Source organism: Polyodon spathula, chromosome 19, assembly GCF_017654505.1.
Source record: "Polyodon spathula isolate WHYD16114869_AA chromosome 19, ASM1765450v1, whole genome shotgun sequence".
Lineage (NCBI taxonomy): Eukaryota > Metazoa > Chordata > Actinopteri > Acipenseriformes > Polyodontidae > Polyodon > Polyodon spathula.
The window spans coordinates 4,485,809-4,510,505 of record NC_054552.1 but is presented as its reverse complement, the minus strand read 5'-3'; the positions used below and the strand labels follow the sequence as shown (position 1 = coordinate 4,510,505).

Below are 24,697 nucleotides of genomic sequence, written 5' to 3'. Positions count from 1 at the left end.
GCTTTTAAATTGGCTGAGACTAGGCTCCAAGGTAGCCATATAGTAGATAAAGTAATTAGTATGAATGCATGTAACACAATACTATGAATATTAATGGAGTCCAAACAATGCAAGAATCTCAAAGACATATACAACACATTGAAACCATGGTCAGTGAGCAACAAACAAGCATGGAAACAAATTCCCTCAGGCTTTACCGAAGCCTGAATGGATAGTTCGGCCTCATGCACACCCTCATCTGTAGACATAGAAATTGCATCTGAATGGATCAAATGTCTGAGAAAACTGGAAGGTATTTTATATGAGCAACCTATATTATTGTAGCCTCGCAGTACCGTCAAGTGGGACGTTTTGTGTGCTGCATTGAACTTGCGGGTGGACTGGAACTTCTCTTGTAAATAGTATATTTCTGTATGTAGCTGCACAGGTGTGTATGTGTGCTGTCCTGTCTTCCCCTCCATTTGTGTGTGTGTCACCTTGCATGAGTCTGTGAGTGGAAGCGTGTTTTGTGTCTAGGCAGTGCTGGCGTGGCGTGCACAGTGCAGCTGTATGAAAGAGGGGTCTGTGTTGGCTGCACTGTGATTTGTGTTTGGTTCTGCCAGTCAGCTGCTTGCACGAGACCAAGGTTCTGAGCGATTGGTCAGTGTGTATGTAAATGTGTCCTTGTGTGTGTGAACCAATAGGGCTTGGGGGATCTGTATTTAGGAGCTGCCTGCGAGCAGCTCAGGGTTGTGTTGTGGGTGTGTTGTTGGTGTTGCCTAACTGAGCTTTAATAAATGTACCGTTTTTACTGCTTTGACTTCTGTAATATTTCTCTAGACAACACCTCAATTGCATGTAATGTAACCACTTACTAACAAAAATAAACTTTCTAGAAATCTTTACAAACTAATTTGGCTTTAAAAAAGTTTAGCATTTGTCATTTGTTCAAACAATAAGCATTCACCATCGATACTTTAAAACATGACCAGTAAAACCAGAAACTTTTAAGGACATTTACAAACACACATTTTGTGCTGCATTTCTTAATTCACTGTAACTATAAAGCACTCAATGGTAAGCAGTAATACCAAACGATATTTCAGTTTAGAAAACAAGATGCTCAACAGTTTAAATTGAACTCATTTATACAACAATCCCCATGCATTGGATTATATAGTATTTGTATATGCATATGTTGAAAATCAATCATTCTTAACGGGGGAAACAAATATCAAATTTGATCAATGCTTAATTTGGTGAAAACAGATTTATAGCTATTTTACAGTAATTCTCATTTGCCTCGCTGGCCTCAACACATTAGCAGATCCCTGAAATTGATTCTCATCCTAATCCTAATCAGCTCCCCAAGTCCTGATCAAAACTTGTTATTGATGTGCCCCGAGCTTACTCTATTAGCAGCCGAGTCTGGCCTCTAAATGAATCATCACTGTTCCTGTGACCTTCACTATAAAGGAGCATATGGACACAAAACTATAGCCCTCAACATATAAACCTGTGACGGGTACAAGCAGGGGAGCATGGTATGAAATCTATCACTAAAACAAACTGCCATTTCCAACAAAACAGACGATCGTATACATCACAGCACTGGCCTTCCATAATTTGAAATTTACAGTCCTGGTGTTGTAGCTGACTTCTTCTCTTTCTTTTTTAGAACATGTAGCTCATGCCTAATACTTTTGATAAACTTCCATCCTCAACAAGCATGATTAATGATAGCTAAAAGAATTGAATCAAGGTTAAGAAGACAGGGCCAAAAAAAAAGTCAGGCGACCGGGGGTTGCACGGTAAATAACATCTTTACAGAAATATATGATGGGCCCTCCTTTTTGAGGTGCCAAGTAATTACTGGTACAGGCCTCCTGTAATAATTCCTATTAGAGCCAAAACGGAAAAGTCAGTAACTCACAGCATTGGGACAAGGTGAAGGCAAGGCCAGGCAAGCATGGATCAATATTTCATTTACTCGCTGAGGGTTAGCTTGCATCCCTGTATCAAACCCTTCACAGCGAGCCACAAAAGAAATAAGATTTGCTGAAAAAAAAAAAAAACTGTGCAAAGCCCTAATTTCCTTAGGGTGCTTATATGAGTACAGAGAGCAGAAAAACCTTTCAGAAAAACAATATGCACTCAAGGTCATTCATTACAATCCACTGTCAGGAAAATAAAAATGTGCCATTAATGTGAAATTCGTCAAATGTACAACAGTCAAGCGGCCAGCAACAAAATATGTTTTCAAGCTGCTAATGCCAGTGTTAAGCAAAATGTTGACCCAGCAAAGTTTTTTTTTTTAACTCTTTCTCTGCTCTGGTGAGCGTCCATGAGTAAAAACAGCTTAGCGCCATTGAAACTGCACTGTTGTTGCCTATTATTCTGCAAGGGTTCGGAAAATACATCCAGTTTTGATCAATAGAACACCAGTCTTCACTCACTGTGTCAAGTGAACAAAAGTGGATGCAGAATCATTTGTTTCAAATCAAGAGAGCAAGGACCATATTTCAATACAGAGCAGGTGCCACTGCCAGAATATAACTGATTAACCATTACTCATTACATGACTACAAAACTAGAGTTTTTTGGCCGAGGGGCAGATATTCACTTTTTCTTTGGCTGAGTCATAATACGTTTCAATGAATCAACTTATATTATCAAAAGAAATAGGTCTGGCATTAATAAATACCAACTGCCTTTCCATTAAAAAAGGCTAAGCCTCGGTTCTGAATAAATATGAAATGAACCTGAAGCTCTCATGTGCCAGGCATACTGATGGCACTAAGACAGACGACGGAAACTGGATTACATTTCAAGATGTACAACTAGAATTTCATAAATAGAGGCTTCAAGAAATTAGACCGTGGACATGTAACAGTTCTGAATGGGTTATTATTACAATTCAAACAACAGAGCACTGAACTCAAGTCACTGCAGTGTATTAATGATTGCATTTAGAAAAAAAAATGGAAAAAAAAACAGCCAGTTAGAATTAAGAGGTTGAGATGACATCTACAAGAAGGCCAAGCTACAGTACAAACAAAGATACAATTCTTGGCATTGCATTTTATTTGTGTTATTATCCTATACAGTTTGGGTTGAAGGGGTAAATGGAATTACATATTTAATGCCAATCGAAATGTAAACTAGTGATAACTCCCTCAGAGTCAGGTTATTATATTGCTTTAATAACTTACTATGGCATATAAACACAAGGTTCACATATATGTTTCATTTAATGAATTACAGCTCTAGTTGCCATAGTTCACGGCTTTAACAGGAAAAAACATGTTCCTTCTTACTCCAGCTTCTCTTGTATTCAGATTTTATGATTGGTGTTTAAACGTTTGCTCCATACATTGCCAGAATTTGTATCTTTCTTGGTTTAATGCATTTGTGATTGAGTCTTGGGTCTCCTTTTGACTTGAATTTAAAAAAGGTAGTCTGCCTGCAGAGAGTGGCACCAGAAATATTCAAGCAGTTACAATAAGTTTTCATTTCAGCCTTTGTATATAATAGTCAACTGTGTAAAAGAAAAACCTCTTCTCAAACTGTAGCCAAGTTCTCGTTGTAGTCTGTAGTGTTGCTGCACTGTCCTGCAATGACAGTTTATTCAGTTGACACTAACTTGTTTAATTTGGACCACTGGTCTGAATCATTTTAGATATGTATAAATTATATTTAATCATTTCGTTCATTGATCATTTTTAAAGTTGACCAAAAGTTTAGATTTCCCTGGAACTTTTGATATTATTTTTTTAATGCCTCTGTGTGTCTGATTAATGAAAGAATAATGGCTTTGGTGCTATTGTATGGATTAGGGATTGTGTGTGGACATATTTTAACGATCTTAAAAGCAGTTGATCTAAGCTTTTAAATAATTATATGGTAATATATAATATACTATATGTTTTTCTATATATATATATATATATATAATAATAATATAATAACATAATATTATATTATTATATATATATAGTCCTATATAACAAAAGTAATTTGCCCTAGACTGTAGATATTATGCAATAAATTAAATTCTTAGTGCTGTCTTATCTGTTATGCAATAAATATCTGATCATGTTGAAGGAAAAGTTAGAACAGATTTTAGAGTACATGTCCTAGACAGTAACCTTTAACCAAGTGTACTTTACTAAAGGCATTAAAGGCATTCTTTGTGCACAAAATGGAACAAGTCGTCTTATTTTTTAACAACGGGCCATTTCTCCACAGGGTATGTTGTTTTAGCGTTTGCTTTCAAATGGATTCCACAACGGATCAATAGAGAAGTTTTTTGCATTCATAGAGCTAACTTTACAATTGGTTTAGATGCTTGGCTGTGTGCTAGTGCCAGATTAGTTGGAAATGTTCTGAGAGAATTGAAATCCCATGCACCTGTACGGGCTGAGACTGGGGATGAATTTAATACATAACAGATTTCTTCGCAGCTCCACGGGGAATTTGTTTTGCGTTTAATTGCACGTTATTGATTTTTTTTCTTTGGAACATAATGGAACAGTGATTTGAGCTCAGCCCTGGGCCTTTGCTCTGATGAAATCTCCAGCAGATATGTGTGATATCTGGAATGTAATATTCAAAGCGCTGACAAAGAAGAAAAAGGCTTGTGTATTGTATTGTAGATTGTAAGCCAACAACTCATTTTATAGAATTATTTGTATTATTTAGTTCTCTTTTTTTTAGTTGCAGGAGTAAAAAAGAAAGAGAAAGAAAGACAGACAGACAGAAAGAAGGAAAAAAGAATAGTTACTGTGTTTACAGCTTTGCTTTTCAGCTCCTAGTTAAGGTCATTCAAGCAACAATGAGACCTGAAGAAAAAGATATTTCAAATGTTCTAGTTTTTGTATTTTTCTTTTATCTAAATCAACATAGGTTTGTGCTTCCAGATCAAATTCTTTACTTCACATCAATAATTGCATCTGATCATCTGCAAATTGTCTTGCTTTACAAAAAGATAAAAAAATAAATAAATAACAAGCAGTTTTCAATGAATTTCCCAGAAGAGGCAAAAATCTAATTACTGAAAAGTTCATTTTCTAAACGTTGCAAATAGTTTATATAACTCTGCTATTGCTACTTATTCTGTACTTTTTAACTGTTAATTGAGTTTCTTTCACAATATTTGTTTTTCAGTCTTTCCATTATAAGGGAAATATAACAAATTGAAAAAATATATTGAAAAATCTAAACAAACAAACAGGAAAAATGCAATTGTTTGGTGACTGAATAAAGCATTCGTTCACACACACACACACACACACACACATATATGTCATGATGTCATTTGTAATTTGTTCTTTTCTTTGGCCCACATTACCTCACTCCTTTAGATCAAAACCTTTTTTTGGGGCTTTTAATTATTTAATGGATTAATTCATTCGTTCATCTTAATTAACAGGTTAGAGGTTAAAAACTCCAGAACACAAAGGTCAAAAAATCGACAACACAAGAACAATAATGACGTGCATCTTTATTAACTAATAAGTGCTAATTAGCAGTAGTTGTAAAAACAGAGGACAGTCCTCCTGATCGGTAAGTGGAGTGCAGCAGTGAGAACTGGGCATTTCAAAATTGTGTAGCAAAACGATACACAATCGATAAACAATTGAACAATTGTTCCAAACCATGATTTTTGGTTTTGACCTTTTTAAATCATATTTCTAAAGCAGTATCTTTGCAGTCCTAGGCACCATTTTTGTTCTCCCTGGTGCTTTCCAATATTCTAATCTGTATCTGCATATTCCTGTCATTTTGCAGAGAGCAACAGCTGTAATGAATAACTGTGGAACACAAGCTTCCCTTCCTACAATTTTGATATACACCATATACCTTATTGTCTGAGCATTACCAACCCTGGCCATGAGCATTACATGGCCCATCACGTCCTGACGTGACCACTTTTTTGGAGCTGACACACAAGTGCCAATTGTGCTGAACTTGTTGGTGTTTTTTCATGTGGATGGAATACCTGTTCAGTTGAGGAAACTAATACGACAAATTATCTATTACAACATAGAATAGACAACACATTATACATATTTTACACTACATATTTTTGGTCTTTGGTTTCGCCTTTCCAGGTACCCATGCCCATAAATTAGCTTGCAGGTAAGTGGAGAGGCTGAAGGAAAGGAAGCCATGGGCAGGGGGGCAGGATAGCTGTCCTCTCTGTTAGAGAAAACCAAAAAGCCGATGGAGGCTGGGGATCAGAGGGCGAACTCTGGCGCTCAGAAGGGACATAATAGTAAGATATAAATTCCTTCCTTGCTGATCATTGGACATATTGTTTATCAAAGGACAAATAAGATAATAGCTATTCGATGGCGTTTTGATTTAGTATTGGAAATGCCTAAAATGTTCTTGCCATTTACAGGATTTGATGTACGGTTAAAGTGAGTTCTCTGCCAATTCAATAAATCCATTTCTCTGTAACCTACCTAAGTCCTATTCCATCCCAGGCCACCAGATGCACAAAGTGCACATACCAACAGTGCCACTTTGCCTTCTGTATTTTCTTGCTGGGAATGTCAGCACTCTGCGTGAGGCTGAGAATCGGAACCCATGCAGGATCCTTTAACAAACTGACTCAATTCTGCTTCAGTTGGTGGTCTCCAGACAAGCCATAGAAATGTTTCATTTCCCAACAGGGGTTACCAATTCACGTTGCCCACTACTGTGAAGATGTGCAGACTCACATTTTTAAAATGAGTGTTTATTGATTAACCTCCTTTGGTTTATAGATGTATTCATTTAATCAGTATTTCTGAGGTCAACAGAAGGTCATACGCTCCAGATGCGTCTCTGACATTGTTGCAGGCATGTATATTTTTTTTAAAAGACCCAAACTAATTTTACACAAATTTAATTTAAACAATATATTATTTTATTAACTCAAACAATTACCCAATGACTGGTTTGCTGGATGGCATCGAGATAACGGATATTAGATTAGGAATTTAGGTGAGAATTACAATTTAGAATTCACATATTCAGAATCCTCATGTATTTGATAGATCTGCTCACAAACAAACACTCTTCCGGGACTTGCTGCTCCAAAGCCAGCTGTGTTCCTGCAGAAGAAAAAAATAGTTAATTCCTGCTGAATTCCAATATACTGCCTAGAGCCCATCGGATTACCCTAGATGCCTTAAACACAAAAATGATAGATGTATTATATGAAATACTTATCCAGACAATGCCATTATTACAGAATGTTATTAAAAGGCCATAGTTCAATTCAGTTTGCATATTTTTTCACATGTTTGCCAGTAGCCATTCAAAGCACAGTCTGGTAACATTTAATCATTCTATCTCTGGAGATTACAGCAAGTTTAAAGTGCACGTGCCCTTATTGTTGCTCCCCAACTCTATCCCCTTCATTTAGGGAGAAATTTTTAATGGCCTTTAAGATTAAATTACATTTATGAAACAAACATTGAACTGGTGCTGTGTCTCAGCAGAATAAGCTGCCTCCAGTTACTGCCGTTATCATGGAGTCTGAGTGAACTATGCCAAGTGTTCCTGAATTTCTAAAAGACAAGACCTCCTGATCATCTGCATTCAGAGCCCGAGTCAAGCCCCTGGAGCTGATAATTGCCTCTGACAGGATTTAATTACCTTGCCCAGGACCTTTTCTCTGTTTGATTGGAGCCCTCCTCCTGCCTCTGATCAAACAAGACACTAATAACAGACTGAGCTGCAGCAGCCAATCAGAAGCCAGGTCTGATCAGTGACCTTGCTGAGTAAAAGCTGATTGGTGGTGTCAGAACTGTCAATTGTGTCAGTGAACCCCCCTGACAAGGCAGTGAGGAGATAGAGCGAGGGAGAGGGAGAGGGAGAGGGAGAGGGAGAGGGAAAGGGAGAGGGAGAGGAAGAGAAAACAACAGTGCTGTCTGTAGGCACTTTCCACAGCCTGGTCTGAGATAAATAAAACAGTAACAAAAACAGGACTCAAACAAAAATATGTAGCATGTTTTTAGAAACACTGTTCAGTAATTGTGTCCATTTATTTGGCCTGAATAGTTAGAAATATTTTGTTGCCTCCCTTCACAGATAAATGTGAAAAATACAATTAGGCTAATACATATATAATAGCTATGGCAACAAAAGGGGTTTACACAGTGATCCTGATATGGATCCAAGCTCTCATGCATATGGTACCCTTCTTCATACCACTGGAATTGCACTGCCATTAATTTAAAAAAAATGCCACTGCTTCGTCATTGAAGATTATTTGGTAAGGGTAATCTTTGCAGACAACGAAACCTACATTTCAGACCTTGCACATGGTATATCTAGATGTATTTAGTTTGTATGTTAGTCAGCTGTATTCAATGCCAATGTCATTATTACACTTCTATCCTACTTTCCAGTGCAAGTAACTGTCATGATTTAGTATTACCCTACAAATAGCTTTCTCCTTTGCACACAGGAACAAGTGGGATCATACAGACAGGTATTGTTGTGTTTGCTATCATTCGCAATCTGGTAGCAGGCTGGAGCTCCGTTAGTTTCGCATGCCAATCCACAGCTCAGCTGGCTCAAACTGAACATCCTGCTGTTGTTGCAATTTCATATGAGTACAGCTGCATGCCACGAACAAACCAATGCTCTGCTGGACAGAACATTGACTGCAATTTCAGCAAACCTAGTGTGAATAAGATCTGAAGCCCAGTTTCTCGGCGAGATTCTAGGTCTGGTCTGAGTAAGCTTGTCACCCCCTGTGTAGGCTGAAAAGGATCCTGTCTGCCTTTCTCGGACATTGGAGCTGGAGAAACATTTTTTGGGTGTCATTTTATTGGCCCTGTAGTGATGTTTGTTTGATGTAACAATCAGACATTATCACACAGGCATGTTACACATTTGGCTTATTGCTGTTAATATCACATACCATTTGGTTTTACAATATGTACAGTGGCTTTTTACAGCTTATCCCAGTTGTATAACAATCGATCACTCAGAATGCTATCACTGTGACTTGTCTTATACTGAATGGAAGATCTACGTCTGTGAAATGATTGCTCACAAGGACATTTGAGAAGTAAGTCCTCTGTGTTTTCCTTGTGGTCCAGTTCCTGTGGCTGAGGCATATAGTAATACAATTCAAAATAAATCTACATTTCCTTCAGATTGGCCCCTTTGCGGTCCTGAACTCCTTCTTCAGAGGACAGGAGGATTGTATTTCACTGCCACTCAAATAGAAAATATGTGTTTAGTATTGAGAGCTTAGACATTGGAAATGCAGAGAAAGACCAAGGCTTCACACATGATTTAATTCCTTTTTGAGGCTCTCGTAGTTAGACACAGAATTGCTTTCAGCATGCTGCTATATAAAACACCACTCATTCTTCTTTAATTCGATTACCTTGTTTGTAGTTCAGATTCCTTGTTTGATTACCTGAATTCCCCACTATTTGACAGGCTGCCACTCCTGAAGTTATTTTAATTTAGAGTTACAGAGGTAGAAATCATCACTATATTTAAAATGGCAAAAATACTTCAGTAATCAGCAAGGCTGATCATTGGGGGAATGCATGTTCCCAGCCACAGAGGCGCCTGTACATACTTTATTTCTGGGAAGATATATTTTTGCTCTCAACAATATTTGTAAATTGGAGTGAGGTGTTTGTGTTTAAAAGGTTCCCAGCTTCAATAGTAAGGCAAGGCAGGCTGTGTTTTGAGTGATTAGCCTAAGCTGGGTTTCCAGAATGAAGGTTCAGTAAAATTAAAGCCTTTCTGTTGCATTTCATACTCAGAGGCATTTGCCTTGACATTTAACACTCCATTATCTGGCAGCCCCTTGTCTAAAAGATGAAGCCTGAGGGATGACAGGGTAAAACATGGCAATTTTCTTAAACAGGAACAAATATCTTAGCAACCAGAACATACCAGGTGCTGGGCTAATCCCCTGAGTGAGGTTCGCAGTTATGGTCTGTGCCACACAACGTGACAAAGCTAAATGTTGCTTAGAAACGACAAGGTTGCGACGTATATTTATTTATTTATATGTTTATTTTAAGTTTTCGATAAATGCTATTTTATATGGTGTCCAGCATACAGGATATTGATCGTCGAGATGGATTTTTGATATATGAAGAAGCATTGTCATACTGTATACTTCTCCTCCAATACTTGATTCAGTCGTGCATCAATGCAGTACTGTATATGGCAGCTATATATATATATATATATATATATATATATATATATATATATATATTATATATATATATATATATAGTATGTGCTGTTTTATTTGGAAGTTTGTATTTCACAGCCTTCTCTCTTTTCCTTCATTCTTTTTTCTCTCTGTCTAAGGTTTTTTATGCGATACAGTACCTGACTAATGACTTTGATGTAATACATTACACCTTTGCATCTGATGCTCTAGACATCTATTGATTTGAGGGGTGAAAGGCCCAGGAGAATGGATAGGTTTGGTTTGCACAGTAACGCAAGGCTTATATTTATCTGCAGATGACAGTAAAAAATAAATCTCCATAGAATTCTTGGAGCATTTATCAGTTAAATTTCATTATAGATTGGCAGGCTGATTTCCAAACCTCGTTCTACTTTCTTATATAAATATTTTTCTATACCCATATTAAATACCATGTTTAAGGTAGCATTCTGTTTAGGGATAAAACTTCTAAAAGGTCAAATACTCTCTTCTGACAATCAGATCAAAAATAAATTAAACAAATTCAAATCTGTTTTTATATAGAATTCTAATATAATAATAAGCATTTGTGAGTTTTCCCCCTTAATGCCAGTGAGAGAGGAATTTCCCTTTTCTAAAGGGCTAAGAAAAACCTGCAATGCTTTGCCATCACAGTGTTGCTACCCATGGAACTTAAATTGTTATGATGAAAAAATTGAGCTGCTTTTGATATCTCTTCCAACCAACAACTGACCGAAGCTTTGAAAGTGGCAAGGTGGCAGGTAGCCTCCTACCACAGGCCCATAGAGCATTCAGGTATTGTTGCTGTGTGAAAAAGCAGCTACCATCTCTCAGGCATCCATCAGTGTGACTTTTTTGCACACGACATACATATTTGCTTGACCGGGCATCGTGTCTTCAAAACTTGCATGTCTGCATGTAATGGTCTTTGGCATTTATTACGAAGAGGTCGCTGTTTTTCTCGTATTTTTATTCAGCTAGTTCTTGATTCAGATGTATCAATACAATATTTTCTATTAGTCCCAGTACCTACATGTGAAATTTCATGAACAGACTATATTTGTTTATATATCTGATTGCTTCCCACAAGGAAGCGAGCTGATCGAAAATCTTGTTCCTTTAGAGGTGCTGGAGCATTTTCATAACACATTTATAACAATATATTGAACAACACCAAAACAGAGAACATATAAATCAAATTCAGATACATGCATGTGTTGTGTTTTGTGTATTGTAACAGCTTGCTTAACTTTGAAGTTATACTGTACATGGGTTCTTCAGGTCAGGTGACAGGCTGAAGCCTAAAAGTAAAACAAGGTTTTCCCATTTACAGAATAAGTTTTCAAAGCCCTTCATTTTATATCACAATTACCACTGCTGTGCTTGGTGGAGCAGCATGATGTTGTATTTTTTTTCTAAAATATTACGGTGTCTTGTTTACAAAATGTGTCCTTAGTTTAGCCTTCTGTTCACTCTCTTTTATCAGAAAAAAAGACGGTTTGCCAGGGTAGTTTTCTAACATTCAGCCTTTAAAATCTGCTTGTCATTACATCTCTCCGTCAGCCTACATGCAGCAGTGGGAGGTTATAAACAGCACTTTAGGCCATGTTATACAGTAGGTCTGAAAATAAAACAGGGACAAGTAAGGGAATGCTCCTCCTGTCTAGGTGTCTAAGGATAGAAGATTTACAAATCTATACCAGTGTAAAATAAGCAAGTGCTGTGTTTTAAGTCCCCTGAATCTTAATTACCCCAGCTCAATGGTAGGGATTATCCATAAATGAACATGAAATCCCAACAGGGTAACCTCTATACATATTTCAACAGTAAGTAATTTGATTAGTGTACTTGGCATCAAAGGGGACACTATTTTGAGTACAGGTGAAGATAACAAAATCAAAATGTATTAATTGTAGAAGCAGCATTTCTCTATACTGTCTTTAGGGTTAGTAACTTTTCCATATTTGTATACAATCATATTTTGTGAAATATAATGTGTCACTTATGAACTTTCCTGAGTTTTTCCATATTTTTACAGACATACTTGAACTAAGGAGACTAACATGCATGGTTGGATGTTTGATTTCCATAACCTTGGGCCCCTAAATGTATTATTTTAATTTATATCCACAGCTACTTAGATCAGTTGATTATGCATCTCAGTACTGTTCATTTACACAGGAAGGCTAAAGGCTCTTGCAGCTGCCTGAAAAAATAGAAAGAAAGTCTACCTATGTGCCATCATGCAGTGCACTAGCAGATTGTGATTAAGGCTGCGTTTTGAGTTGATATTGTCTATGCTTCCCTCTACCAGCAGAGCAATAAACTGCTTTTGTTGTTAACCACAGTATAAATCATTTACAGGTTATACATACACTTGTGTTATCTGCTCCTGGAGCCTAGAATGCCAATCTGATTAGTGAGAAATGGGGAAGCAGTGGTCTAAAAACGACGCAAGATCCCAAAATAGCGAGAGATAATGTCTGACTGGGCCATGCATCTTATTTTCTGTTTGGACTGGTTCATTAAACAACTGTAAATCATTTATGTTCTGCCTGGCAATGTAAAAGCCTTGAGTCCAGAAATAAAACACTGTCTTTGTTTGGCTGCTTGGTTTTAACTCGTGGAATGGTATATGTTACAGCTAAGGCTTACCAACCCTCTATTTCCTAACCTAACCTCTCATTAACATTAAACATATATCCAAACATCCTTTTTTGTTTTATACGATTTATTTTTTACTTAGGGGAACTTAGAGGTATGATCCAAACCGGATTTCAGTCCCACCTTTATCATAATGAGTTAGCCCATATTCCTGATACGACCCACCTGAGCCATTAATTGTTTTGGGGTGGGGTACAGTGCTAATGATGAGCTTTTATAGAAAATGATGTGGGTCAGATGGAGACCTACTGTACCACAGAAAGTAAATATGCATTTATTTTTTTTGCAAATGGTCGATCAACAACTTAACTCTGTTTCACCCATTTAACACACTCTGGGATGTCCAGAAAAAAAGCACTTACGCTATTTAGCAAAACTGTATTTTTGTTTGTAGAAAACGCCTGTGCATAATGACAAATGCCATCTTTTTTGTGGTTGGTTTAAAACCAACCATTCAAAAGCAATGTCATACTTTTCTTCATTTGATCACAACACATTTCTCAATAATATATCAAGGCTGCTCTGAGAAAATGAACTTCAGACAAGGAAAGGTTTTAATTGCCCTTTTTGGCCTTGCTTTTCAATTGTTTTTGACCTTTTATTAAGTAGGTGATATTTCACAGCATCTACCTAATCGTGGTTTCTTTTTTCTCATTCATTTAAATTCAACTACAACAAAAACAAATGGTCAGATTTTCAATAGGAGTTCAAGATGTCCCTGACGTGCTACCCCTGGGTAAGATTGAACCCTTTATTCTCTGGCAGCATTCAGTCAATCCTCATCCCCTCATCCAGCTCTTGTTGTTTTAAATCCATCGTTTTCCTACTTTCTCTCTGTATTTCCTGCTCCCTTTTTTTTGGCACCTGTACTGTTTCGTAGTGCAGTAGAACCTTTCATTTCTTATACACTGCATTTCAAAGGAACACTGCAGCACAGAGAGCATTGGAGAACTCTAACAAAGCTGCTGTATATTGTTTGTAGTATTGTTCCTTAGGTTTTTAAAAGTAAGAAAACGTAAATGACAAACTGAACTTACCATTGTAAAGCCTTAGGTTAGGGTTAAGGTTTAACACAAATAAGTAAGTGCGTTGATGTGGTAAACTTACTTTCTAATCACCCTGTGTGTGTGTGTGTGTGTGTCTATATATATATATATATATATATATATATATATATATATATATATATATATATATATATATATCGATATATACCTATATATTGTCCATATATTTGAAGTAGTAGTAGTTGCAGTTATAACGTATGTAAACTTCACCTAAATAACGTGTATTGTTACACCAGTAAAACTTGGGTTAGCGAACTAGTTACTCAAAGAAGATACCAACACACATCGGCATGAACCTTCATATTAGTGTAACGTATTGGTTAAACTTAACTTCAAAACTAACAATTTTATTGAAGTTGATTGTTGTGTGTTTTTTACTGCAATGCTTTTTTCAAAAAATTATCGTCCGAAAAATTGGTCTAATGAACCAGGTGGACTTACCTCTGGACTTCTGGTTACAGTCGACCACAGCCACTCAATGTCATGGGTCGGTAAGATCTTAATTATAACTTAATACCCATTAGGATTGGGTAATTATATATTATTATGATATAATATAATAATAATAATAATAATAATAATAATAATTGTGTATTAATTAAAAACAAAAAAGGTTTCTCATGATTTTTTTTTTTTGTCTTGACATTTGGAGTTTTGTTAAAGTCACTGTAAGCATAGCTGAGCCATGAATAAAATATTATTTCACCTAACAAAAGGTTATAAAAAGCATAGTATAGTGCAGTAACATAGTGCAAACATGAAGCTTTGGATTTTTGCATTTGCCACAGTACATATTTATCATGGTAAACTTTTATAAGGACGTTCATGTTACATTTGTAAGATATCAGAGAAATAAAGCCTCTTACCAAGACTGTCCAGTGGCCAATAATGCTTGCTGAGTTATTGAGTGATTCTCAATTAACTTTAATGGAGCAGATTATGTACTGTACTGGCAGTTGATATATATATATATCTATGTGTGTGTGTGTGTGTGTGTGTGTGTGTGTGTGTGTGTGTATATATATATATATATATATATATATATATATATATATATATATATATATATATATATATATATATATATATATATACATATATATATAATTCTCTTTTTAATTTTTTTTTTTATCGCAGCATTCCCTATAGGGTTGCTTTAAGGTATCTGATTGTGAATTGCACTTTACACTGAGCTGAAGGTTAAACAGTCTCATATGGTGTGGCTTCAATCTTACATAACAGATCATATGTAGTATTTTATATTAGATCTACTGTAACCTGATATTATAAAAAAAACAAACCAGTTTTGAGGATATTAATGGAATTTAGACAATGGGCTGCTTTATAGCTCACATTCCTGGATAGAAAGCCACAGTGCCCTTCAGTGTTAGTCAAGCCATGCTGTGTGTCAAGCAGCTGATTTATTCATTTCTTAGTCAATGTAATAACAAGATTTCCAAACAGTTATACTTTATCTTGAAAAAAACAACTTTTACCAAAAAACAGAAATACTCTGGAGCTTTAAGAATGGTCTGTTATTGAATTGAAGTATTCATATTAAATTAGCTTATGTTACTGCGGGGTTGTGATGTAACAGGGATATTGACAGTGTATTTACGGCTTGCTACTGTACTTCATTGCAAATATAACCCAGGTGGTTTAAACAGTGTTGGATTGTGCAAATGTTGATTAATGAATGAAAAAACACATGGTGATTTTGGTTATAGATGGATAACTATCTATATAGATAGATGTTGTTTGCTGCAAGAGCTCAGGATTTGAAGCAAGACCAAAGTTTGTTCTCATTTTTTATGAATGAAAACTATAGAAAAAGCAGCAAGAAATATCTTTACAGTAGTCATTTCAAAATATTGTCCTCAGACTTAAGTCACATCTTATTTTACTGAATAAACAGTGTTCTAGTTACATCCTGCGTTAATCTGGAACAGACTAAGGCCTGGGAGCCAAATTACTATAAAAAAACCAGAGTAGACAGAGGTTCATGAGATCCATAATGAGATTACTAGAAATATGCTAAATAAGCTAGCTTCAATCGTGCATGACCCAAGACTCAACACCTTTGATAATATTGTACTGGCTAAATGCACCACTGGCTTAAAGCAAAATGGTCTTATATCTTATGGGCCACAGCTTAGCCTGGCTTATTGTATTTAATATTATCTGAATCATAAAATATGAGGTTAATGAATTCACTTTATTAGTAGCTCTTCATTTGGTTTTTCATCTAATTAAAAGACATTTACAAAGGGTGGGAAAAGTAGTATGTCATAAACAATTTCCCCGCTATCACTGTTTTAATTTATGTTTATTTCCAATGAGATTTTGTATTGCACACACTGCCAGCCAGTGCCCAAACGCTGTAAATGCATTATTGACTGATGCAGGATTGTGATGAGGGATAACTCTTGTGTTGAAAATAAATCGAAAATATGCTGCAGTGGCTTGCACAAAACTATTGAGTGAATGCAATACATTTCCCTATGCCTGCCATGTCCTCTCAGAGGCTTGCTGCAGGCAGCAAGTACATTGATTTCTAAATGTCTGTATGTTTAGACAGCCCATCTTCTCTCTTTCCCCTGCTCCCTGGCTGCTGTGTCAGATCCACTCATGCACTACTACATTTCTATATTCAGAAGGCTGTGTATCATCTCAATGCTCCACTACGCCTTCGCCCCAGCACTCGTCCCCTCTCACAATGCAGCTACACTTCTATAATCTTAAACACTCTATATCCATTACACCCAGCCTTTGGAGATCCCTGAACTGAGTGGCAGATCTACTACAGAGCTTCTATACTGCAGCGTTTTTAATTCTTTATTTCCCTGTGTGTTTTGCTCCCTGACCTCAACACAGTAGTAATATCTGACTTCACACTGCACTAATGTGGTTCTCTGCTTTTTACAGCCTTTACTGTATCCATGGACTACTCTGACATTTCAGTAGCAGTTTTGCCCTTGGTTTGAAATACTTCTACATGTTGTAAAGTTTTTATTTCGTTTTGATGCCAATATGGATTAAAACATAATGCCTCCAATTGTTCTTGCAGTGTTATGCAGTATTAGACTTAAAGATCTGTCATATTTCTAGCAGAAAATAAACAAACATACCCACTAGTTAAATGTTGGCTTAACCAAGGTGATGCATGGTGCTAGTTCACAAGGGATGATACGAATTAAACCATAAGGGAAATCCCTTGTAAGAACAGGATCTGACAATCATGTGACTTAAAGAATTAGTATGGTACAGTATCCTGTGTCCATATTCGTCCTGCAAATAGGCTTCCATTCCCCATCCATCTGCACTGCTGTAACTCTTGGGTATTGGTATGTAGCATCTGACCTTGTGCACTCTCAAACCTGGTTGAGCGTGCTTTGTGGTCGTCTCTCGGATACTTATTAGGCCTGCAATGTCTTTTCTTAATGCATTTCTGCATTGCTTTACTATAGCCCCATGGCAGATCGTTAATGCCGTTGTGATATACTACAGTATAGCATGCTCCTTTTCTGCATTTTTTGCTTTCACTCCAACATTAGTGCCTCTGTGTTTTTTAAAGCTTTTGCTATTTACTCTGTTGTTTAGTCTTCTTTGTTTTCTACTAGCAAATGCACCTTGTTGAAAGTCCCATTTGTTTCCCCCAAAGGTAGCCCCACTTCCTTGATTGCTAGTCAGTCTGTGAGTCATATAAAAGCAGGCACAGTAAATGAAACATATATATGTATATACATACACACACACACACACACACACACACAAGCTGAAGTACCCGGCGTTGCCCGGGGAAATGCAATATTTAAATATTTCATGCATGATAAATTGGGGAACTCTTATGGTTTCTTATAATGTGGGGGAGGTCAAAATTGCAGAGTACAGTTTCTCGAGAAATCTCCTCCAGGAAGGAACGCATTGTTTCAGTACTGCGCTGTGTACACGGTGTGCTGTGTATGTGAGATCGTGCTCTGCTCTCTGACCCCAGTGGCAGTCCCTTCTCACTGCACTGCTCTCTCGGGCTCCTTTCTCCCAGATCGAGGCTGCTCTCTCTCTCTCTTCTCTCTCTCTCTCGCTCTCTCCCTCTCTGTGTTTCTGCCTGTGTCTCATTTCCACTCGAGCTAGCCGAGGGTCCCTTAGGGTCGAAGGTTCTGCCCTGCCTGATCCAACCTCAACCTTCCAGCCTCCCAAATCGGCATTCATTCTCCATGGATCGGCGTCTCTAACAACGGAGAGGGCAACCCTGGGACACATTACAGCCACAGGAAAGGTATTCACTCCGATTAGCGAGAAAATTGCATGGAAAAAAAAAAAACACACACACAAAGCCGTAGGTTAGAGGTGCCTTGTCATTTACAAGGAGGAAGATCAAGAGTCTAGTGTGGCGGTTGTTGCATATACCGTTGATCGCCGCATTATTTTATATCCAACCCATAGTTGTAAATTGGTTAACATTGTATTTTAATAACACTAATTTATTTTAGGAGATTATTTTGTTCTGTGGGGTGTCAGCTATTAAGTTCTCATATTTTTTTCCCTTTCTTGCGAAAGTGGTTTGCAGATGTTTTATTTGTTTATTTATTTATTTATTTATTTTGCGTGGTGTTTACTTTATTTTAATTTTTTTTTTTTTTTTTTTTTTTTTAAACTGTCAGTTTCAAAGTTAAAATGATGCTTAATCGACAACGATACATGCCAGGGTTTATTACATAACACGAACCGTAAGATCTGTTGCTAAATACAAAGGGGCACTTAAAATTCAACCAGAAGATTTGAATATCAAGTTATGTTTATCGCACAATGGTAAACTGTGTACAGTAATTGCAAGAATCTGTATTTACAATCTGAAAAAGGTGAAGTGTTACAAAAGTGTAATGCACACAGTGACTATGTCTTACAACATTTGTTTCAGAAACGTTTACATTACAACGGAACAATAATTTGGTAGTTGTTAAGGGCTCTGAAATAGCTATCTTAGAGGCCTTAATACAGAGGGAGGGATTTGAATGAAAGTGACAAAGCTGGAGTAAAATGTAATTGGTAGGTTTGGGATTGACCGCGGAGAATGTGCATTAAATATTATATGAATTCGCAACTGAAATACAACACTGTACAGCAGCAGCATCGTGTATCGCAGACTTCTGTAAAAAGGAAACCAGTTCTATGTCAGAACTATTGAAATGCATGAAATATGCCTCCTCAGCTGAACCCAAGCTGCTTTTGGCATTTTTTTTTTTTATTTGATAGTAACGATCGAGTAGTAGTGTCGTGGATCGCTTAAAATGAATGACATTGGGCAGGGGATCTGTACAAAAGCCAGAGGAGGGTGCGCTGTCAACCCCATTGGCTGCTGATTATAATCAATCAGGGACAAGCAGGCGAACGCTAGGGGGTTGAGTCTGAGCTTCAGTCCGTGAGAGGGAGTCTTCTAGACGGACTGAAAGAAAGCACACCTTCGGCAGCACGCAGATGGATTAGAGTCAGTGCCTGAAATGTAAGGGGGATTACTGTTTTCAGATTAATTACAATATTTGAATGATTTATATTTAATTATATATTTTAAATCCTTGAATAAGGATTTGTGGATGCATTGTAGAGTTTAAAATGAAAACAACCTTATTACTTACTATTGCCATCTTGTAATTCATTGTATTGTGTGTGTGTGTGTGTGTGTGTGTGTGTGTGTGTGTGTGTGTGTGTGTGTGTGTATGTATGTATGTGTAGCTTTTGTAATTGTTTAGTGAACGTTAGTGCCTGAATATGAAGCTAGAATGCTGCACACAATATATACTGAGGTTATCTGTAACTTTTCTTTCTCAAGTTTAGTCTGATATTCTTTGGTGAGTACTAGTACTATTATACAGAGGTATTACATGTCATGTAAAATGTTTGTGATTTGTGTTTATTTTATTCGTTAAAAAAAACAAAAACATACTGTATTTCTAGAACGTGGTTGTCGTACGGTGCTGTATTTTAGAATGTCATTTTTATCAGTGTACCTTAAATTAAATCTCAGGTCAAATAAATAGGGTTGGTTGAACACGGTTTGCACCCTGTCTGATCTGTGAGGTCTTGAATGCACTGTATTCAAGCGCTGTTATAATGTGTGGCCTGCAAGTGTTAACATTATGTCACTGTTCTAGTTGTGGTTGTGCTAACGGTAACACCTCATTGTATAGTTACGACAAAGTCAACCAAAACAAAAACGTTTTTTAATTGTTTGTTTGTGGAACATGATTACAAAAATAACTTTAGTTTACACTTTTACCTGGTACAACGAAGATATTTAAAAAAAAAAAAAATTTGGCTGATTACAGTTTCTAGCGTGTGTTTATATTGTAATGTGGTGCGTGTCATCTAATTAAAGACGTGAAAACATGGAATATAAATAGACTTTTAAAAAATACACAAAGAAACGTGGTTTTCTTTAGTAAGACATTTAATGGTGCCCAGTAATTATACTTTTTAATTCTAGGAACTTCTTATTTATCTTAATAGGTTTAAACGTTTCTTAGTCAGGTGGATCATCACAGGTAGGCCTGGTATCTATCTCAGTTGACATTATTGTTTTGCATGCAAAGACTGTCATGGAATCACAGATAAAACTGTTTCTATATTAAAAGTACATTAATTTAAACATACAACACAAGCTGCAGTACCTAAGTGCATTGTACTTGAAGGATCCAGTTGGTTGGATATTGGCTTTTTCAATGAAATTTTACTTGAGAATCACTAAGATGTTGTGACAGACTGATTTTATAATTTAACAAGTTGTTTGGCTATCTGATTTAATCTGTTTGTTATCTGGTTGAAAAAAAAATAATTTCTATTCCATATTCCCTGCTTTCTGTTTTGTTTTCTCTGCAGATTGTGGCGTGGTTTTGAAGCTGGTCGTCCTTTTTAGTTTCTGAATTGGGATTCTGAACTATGCCTGCTGCAGTAATTTGTCCTGGATACTTGTGAATTGCTCATGTCCAAAAGACGGAAGGATGGCTCATGGCATTCCATCCCAGGGCAAAGTTACCATCAGCGTGGATGAGTACAGCGCCAACCCTACCCAGGCCTTTACCCACTACAACATCAACCAGAGCCGATTCCAGCCCCCTCATGTGCACATGTAAGTTCACTTTAAATCACTTTTATTATTGAAGTCCTGCACCTTTTTCATTTCTATTGATATATATATATACACACATACATATACATATACATACATACATGAAAACAGCCAGATTAGATTAGATGGCTGAAACACACACACAGACCTAGGCAGGTTTTAGCTTAGTTGATTCACACCATAGCCCAGTTTTACCCTGCTAAAATCAGCAATTGACGTATGACAATCCTATGATAAGCTGCTTGATAATCTAAACAATTCTGCATTGGTGAATCTGTAAACCTAATCACATATATTGTTAAAATCAAATCAGAATTTTGTATCTAGTGCAGTGCAGAAGTATACTTTTCTAAAAGGTAAATAAGTTTGATGGGAAAGTCCTTCATAAAAACTCTCTATGATATCTTATGTTTTATTTCTATTAGTATATTAAATTGAATTGAGCTTTATCAAGTATAAACCAGTGTTAAATTCCAAATTAGACTAGAGCTATATTACCCATGTCATTCAAATAGCCAATAGTCCATTCCCAGACAAGGGTATGTAAATCCCATGCTTTGAACCAATGCTGGTCTGTGGGGAAGGGGTTTGGTTAGCCAATGCATTTTGATACAAGACTGTGGGAAGCTAATTTTCTTACCTATTGAAAAAGTAAATGCTGAGAGCTTAACAATTAAATAAATGTGTCATTGACATAATGTTTAATTTCTTCTATCATGGGATCCAATTAAAAGGCAGACAATTGCCACATAAAAAAAAATAATAATCCCTCGTTGAAATACGATTTCAAGGGCCCTTGAGAAGGCCTGCTGAAGTATTCTTATTTAAATCTTTAGTTTTACACAACCTGATGATACAAAAGATGAATTGTAGTTGTGAAAGGAAGAAGCCTCAGTTCATTTACTGAGTCTGCAGTATCACAGGCAGGTTAAGTAACTGTTCATACAGCTCATTTTTTAACATGTTCTGCTTTGTCTGGTGGAAGTTGATATAAGAAACAGAAGTGGCCAAGAAGAAACTAACCAGTGACACTTTTTTCAATTAGTGCCTGATAATCTGTCAAACACTTAAGATGGCCTGTCCTGCAACCCGCTGGACTGAGGCAGTATATTTCATATGTTGTTAGTTGATCAAACATTTGTTCCATTGGGAAAACGGTTCAGTTGACTTGAAAAGAGTGTTAGGTATTTGTTCTTTATCTCTCCTTACCTCAAAGAGTTGAAGCCAGGATGTTGTGAAATACCCTCACTTAAATGAAAATGGTGGTACTGTAATGAGTTTTTACACTTAAAGAGCTTAGATTGCATTTATTGAATGAGAAAATAATGACTTTTTTTTTTGTATATTCTTAGATCCTGTGATAGAAAGCAGGCCTTTCCTGACTTTCATATCAAACAAGTGTTTGGGCCTTGCTGGCATAAGGTGCCGGGAGTCAGGATTGTGTCCCATGCAGTCTAAATAATAATGAAAAACAGTGGTAGGCCTTTAGTGTTGTCTGTGAAGCTGAAGCAAGCAGTTTTTGAAATTCCTGCCTCTTTATTGTACATTACCATTTCATATACAGTGTCTGTGTGCGCATATACACACACACACACACACACACACACACACACACTTTCTTATTTTGGTTCTTAGAAAGTTTTTTTTGATGCAGTAAGAAACCATTAAATTTGTTTGAGAGAAACCTACTCGTAGTATAGAACAAACACCACATCTTAAGCTATTGCATAATTACAAACTTCGGTACTTTTAGCAAATGGTTAAATGCCAGAATTTAACAGTTTAATATAATGGACGCACAATTCTCCAGTATGTAGTGCATTTGTAGCCATGTATCTTGCCCTTTCTAGCAGTTCATTAACTAAAACGCAAACATTTAATTCCTCATTATTCATTTCCACATGTGCTTCTTATTAAATCAAGTGACTTCTAAACACAAACTGATAAGACAGAGACATGCCTTCTTAGAAAATGACTTTGCGTGCTTCGGTATTAAAAAATAAACACGTAAATAAAAATGAATTCCAGTTTTCACCTCCAAGCTTAATAAGAAAAGGTAAATGTTTGTCTTTCTTGTGATCATTATCGTTGTATTTTCTTTTTAACTGGGAGGCCAGAGGGAGCAGTGCTGTCAGGCACATGTGGCTTTGAGGAGAGTTGATAAGCAGGAAACTCAATTTCCAGCAGCCCATTCCAACAACAGTGTAGATGCTATCCCCATCATAGTATTTGCTTAGCGGCTCAGCTGTAAAGTTTTTTTCATTTTCTAAAACATATTTCTGTAAAATATTAATGGTGCTAGTGATGTAAATTGGAAGATTTCTGGTTTAATGAAATTCCAATAGTCACGGTTAAAAGGGTACATTTTTTAACACAGAAAACAGAACCCCCACCCCACCCCCCCAAAAGAAACCCCTGATGTTACTGACCGTATAGTTCATTATTTATTTTTTTTGTCAATTTTTTTTTTTAATCACAATATTAAAAACATGAGGTGAAACTTAATTCTTCTGTTGACAAGGGTTTCACAGTCCCTAAAACATATACAGGATTATAATACGAACATGTATTTAGTTGTTATTCTAGCAGATTGAGGCTGGCTGCAATTAAAGGAAGTGGGTTTTAAAAAACAGCCACTGTTATAAGCCACAATATGATAATTAGACACTGCGGCCCAGAAGGCATTACAAGTATGCAAGCTAATGTTGCTGTGGTCATCCAGAGTATAAGCAGTTATAAGTGTTGTACTGTGCATATAAGGGCTTGTTACATCGTATGAAATAAAAACTGAGAAAGGGGGCAGAGTGGCTGATTAGCGATACCAACAGTAAACTTTTAACTTCTAGGTCAACGGTTCAGTTGTAGCCTAGGCCAGTATTCATTGAAAATCATTTAGGTTTGATGGGGATTGGGGAGATGGGATGAGGATGTGGGTGGGGTGGGGTGGGGGGTCCTAAGCTAAATTAGTTTTGGTGATCTCAGTCATGCCCTTGTTGGAAAGGTGCTTCTATAACAAAGCAACTGTCATAATTAGTACTGATTGATGATTTTTCAGCCTGTCAGTCACTGTCAAGGAATTAGAAGGAATGGATTGCTGACTCACTCATTTGCGGTAGATGGTTGTCTCTTCACAGCCTCACTGGCAGGAACTTCTTGTGGGGGAGCTTGTGATACAATGTCTGAGCAACTCTCTCAATAACGATTTCGACCTGCAGCATAACTTTCAATAACAGAATTATTTACTTACTTTTAGGGGTGGTTATTTTTAAAACCTGGTACCAGGATTTTGTGGAAATTCATTCACTTTCTCATATTCATAAGGATACAGCTGCATTTTAACTTAAATGTGTTTTAATATTTGCTAGGTTTATTTGTGTTTTTAAATGAAATGTTCATGCATTCTGGTTAGCTTTTTATACAGGTTATTTATTTGATTTGATTTCATCAGTGAATTAAAAATGAAACCCCTTTACAATATCTGTTTGAAATGTGTTATTGTCAACCTTCTCCGTCACTGTTTTAATGTTTTATTTTTGCCAAGTACTAACTCGTGAACAAGTTAATGGGATATCTGCTTCTTTGTGTGGGTTTCGGGTTTGAAGCTCAGATACCCATTGATTTTGGAGGGGATGTTCCCAGGGGAAAGGGTAT

General features: G+C 36.6%; 1 protein-coding gene across 2 annotated transcripts in view; it reads left to right on the top strand.

Moving 5' to 3' along the window:
• The first annotated feature begins 17,945 nt into the window (after positions 1–17,945).
• LOC121294262 (metallophosphoesterase MPPED2) overlaps positions 17,946–24,697 on the top strand; it is a 40,523-nt gene continuing 33,771 nt past the window's right edge. The window contains exons 1-2 of one of the 2 annotated variants that reach the window (XM_041217824.1): positions 17,946–18,199; positions 20,797–21,046. In XM_041217824.1, the coding sequence (XP_041073758.1) occupies positions 20,919–21,046 (128 nt within the window). In that variant the 5' untranslated portion in view covers positions 17,946–18,199; positions 20,797–20,918. Of the gene's footprint in view, positions 18,200–19,346; positions 19,424–20,796; positions 21,047–24,697 lie in introns of those variants that run through there. The other variant, XM_041217825.1, reaches the window with a different exon arrangement.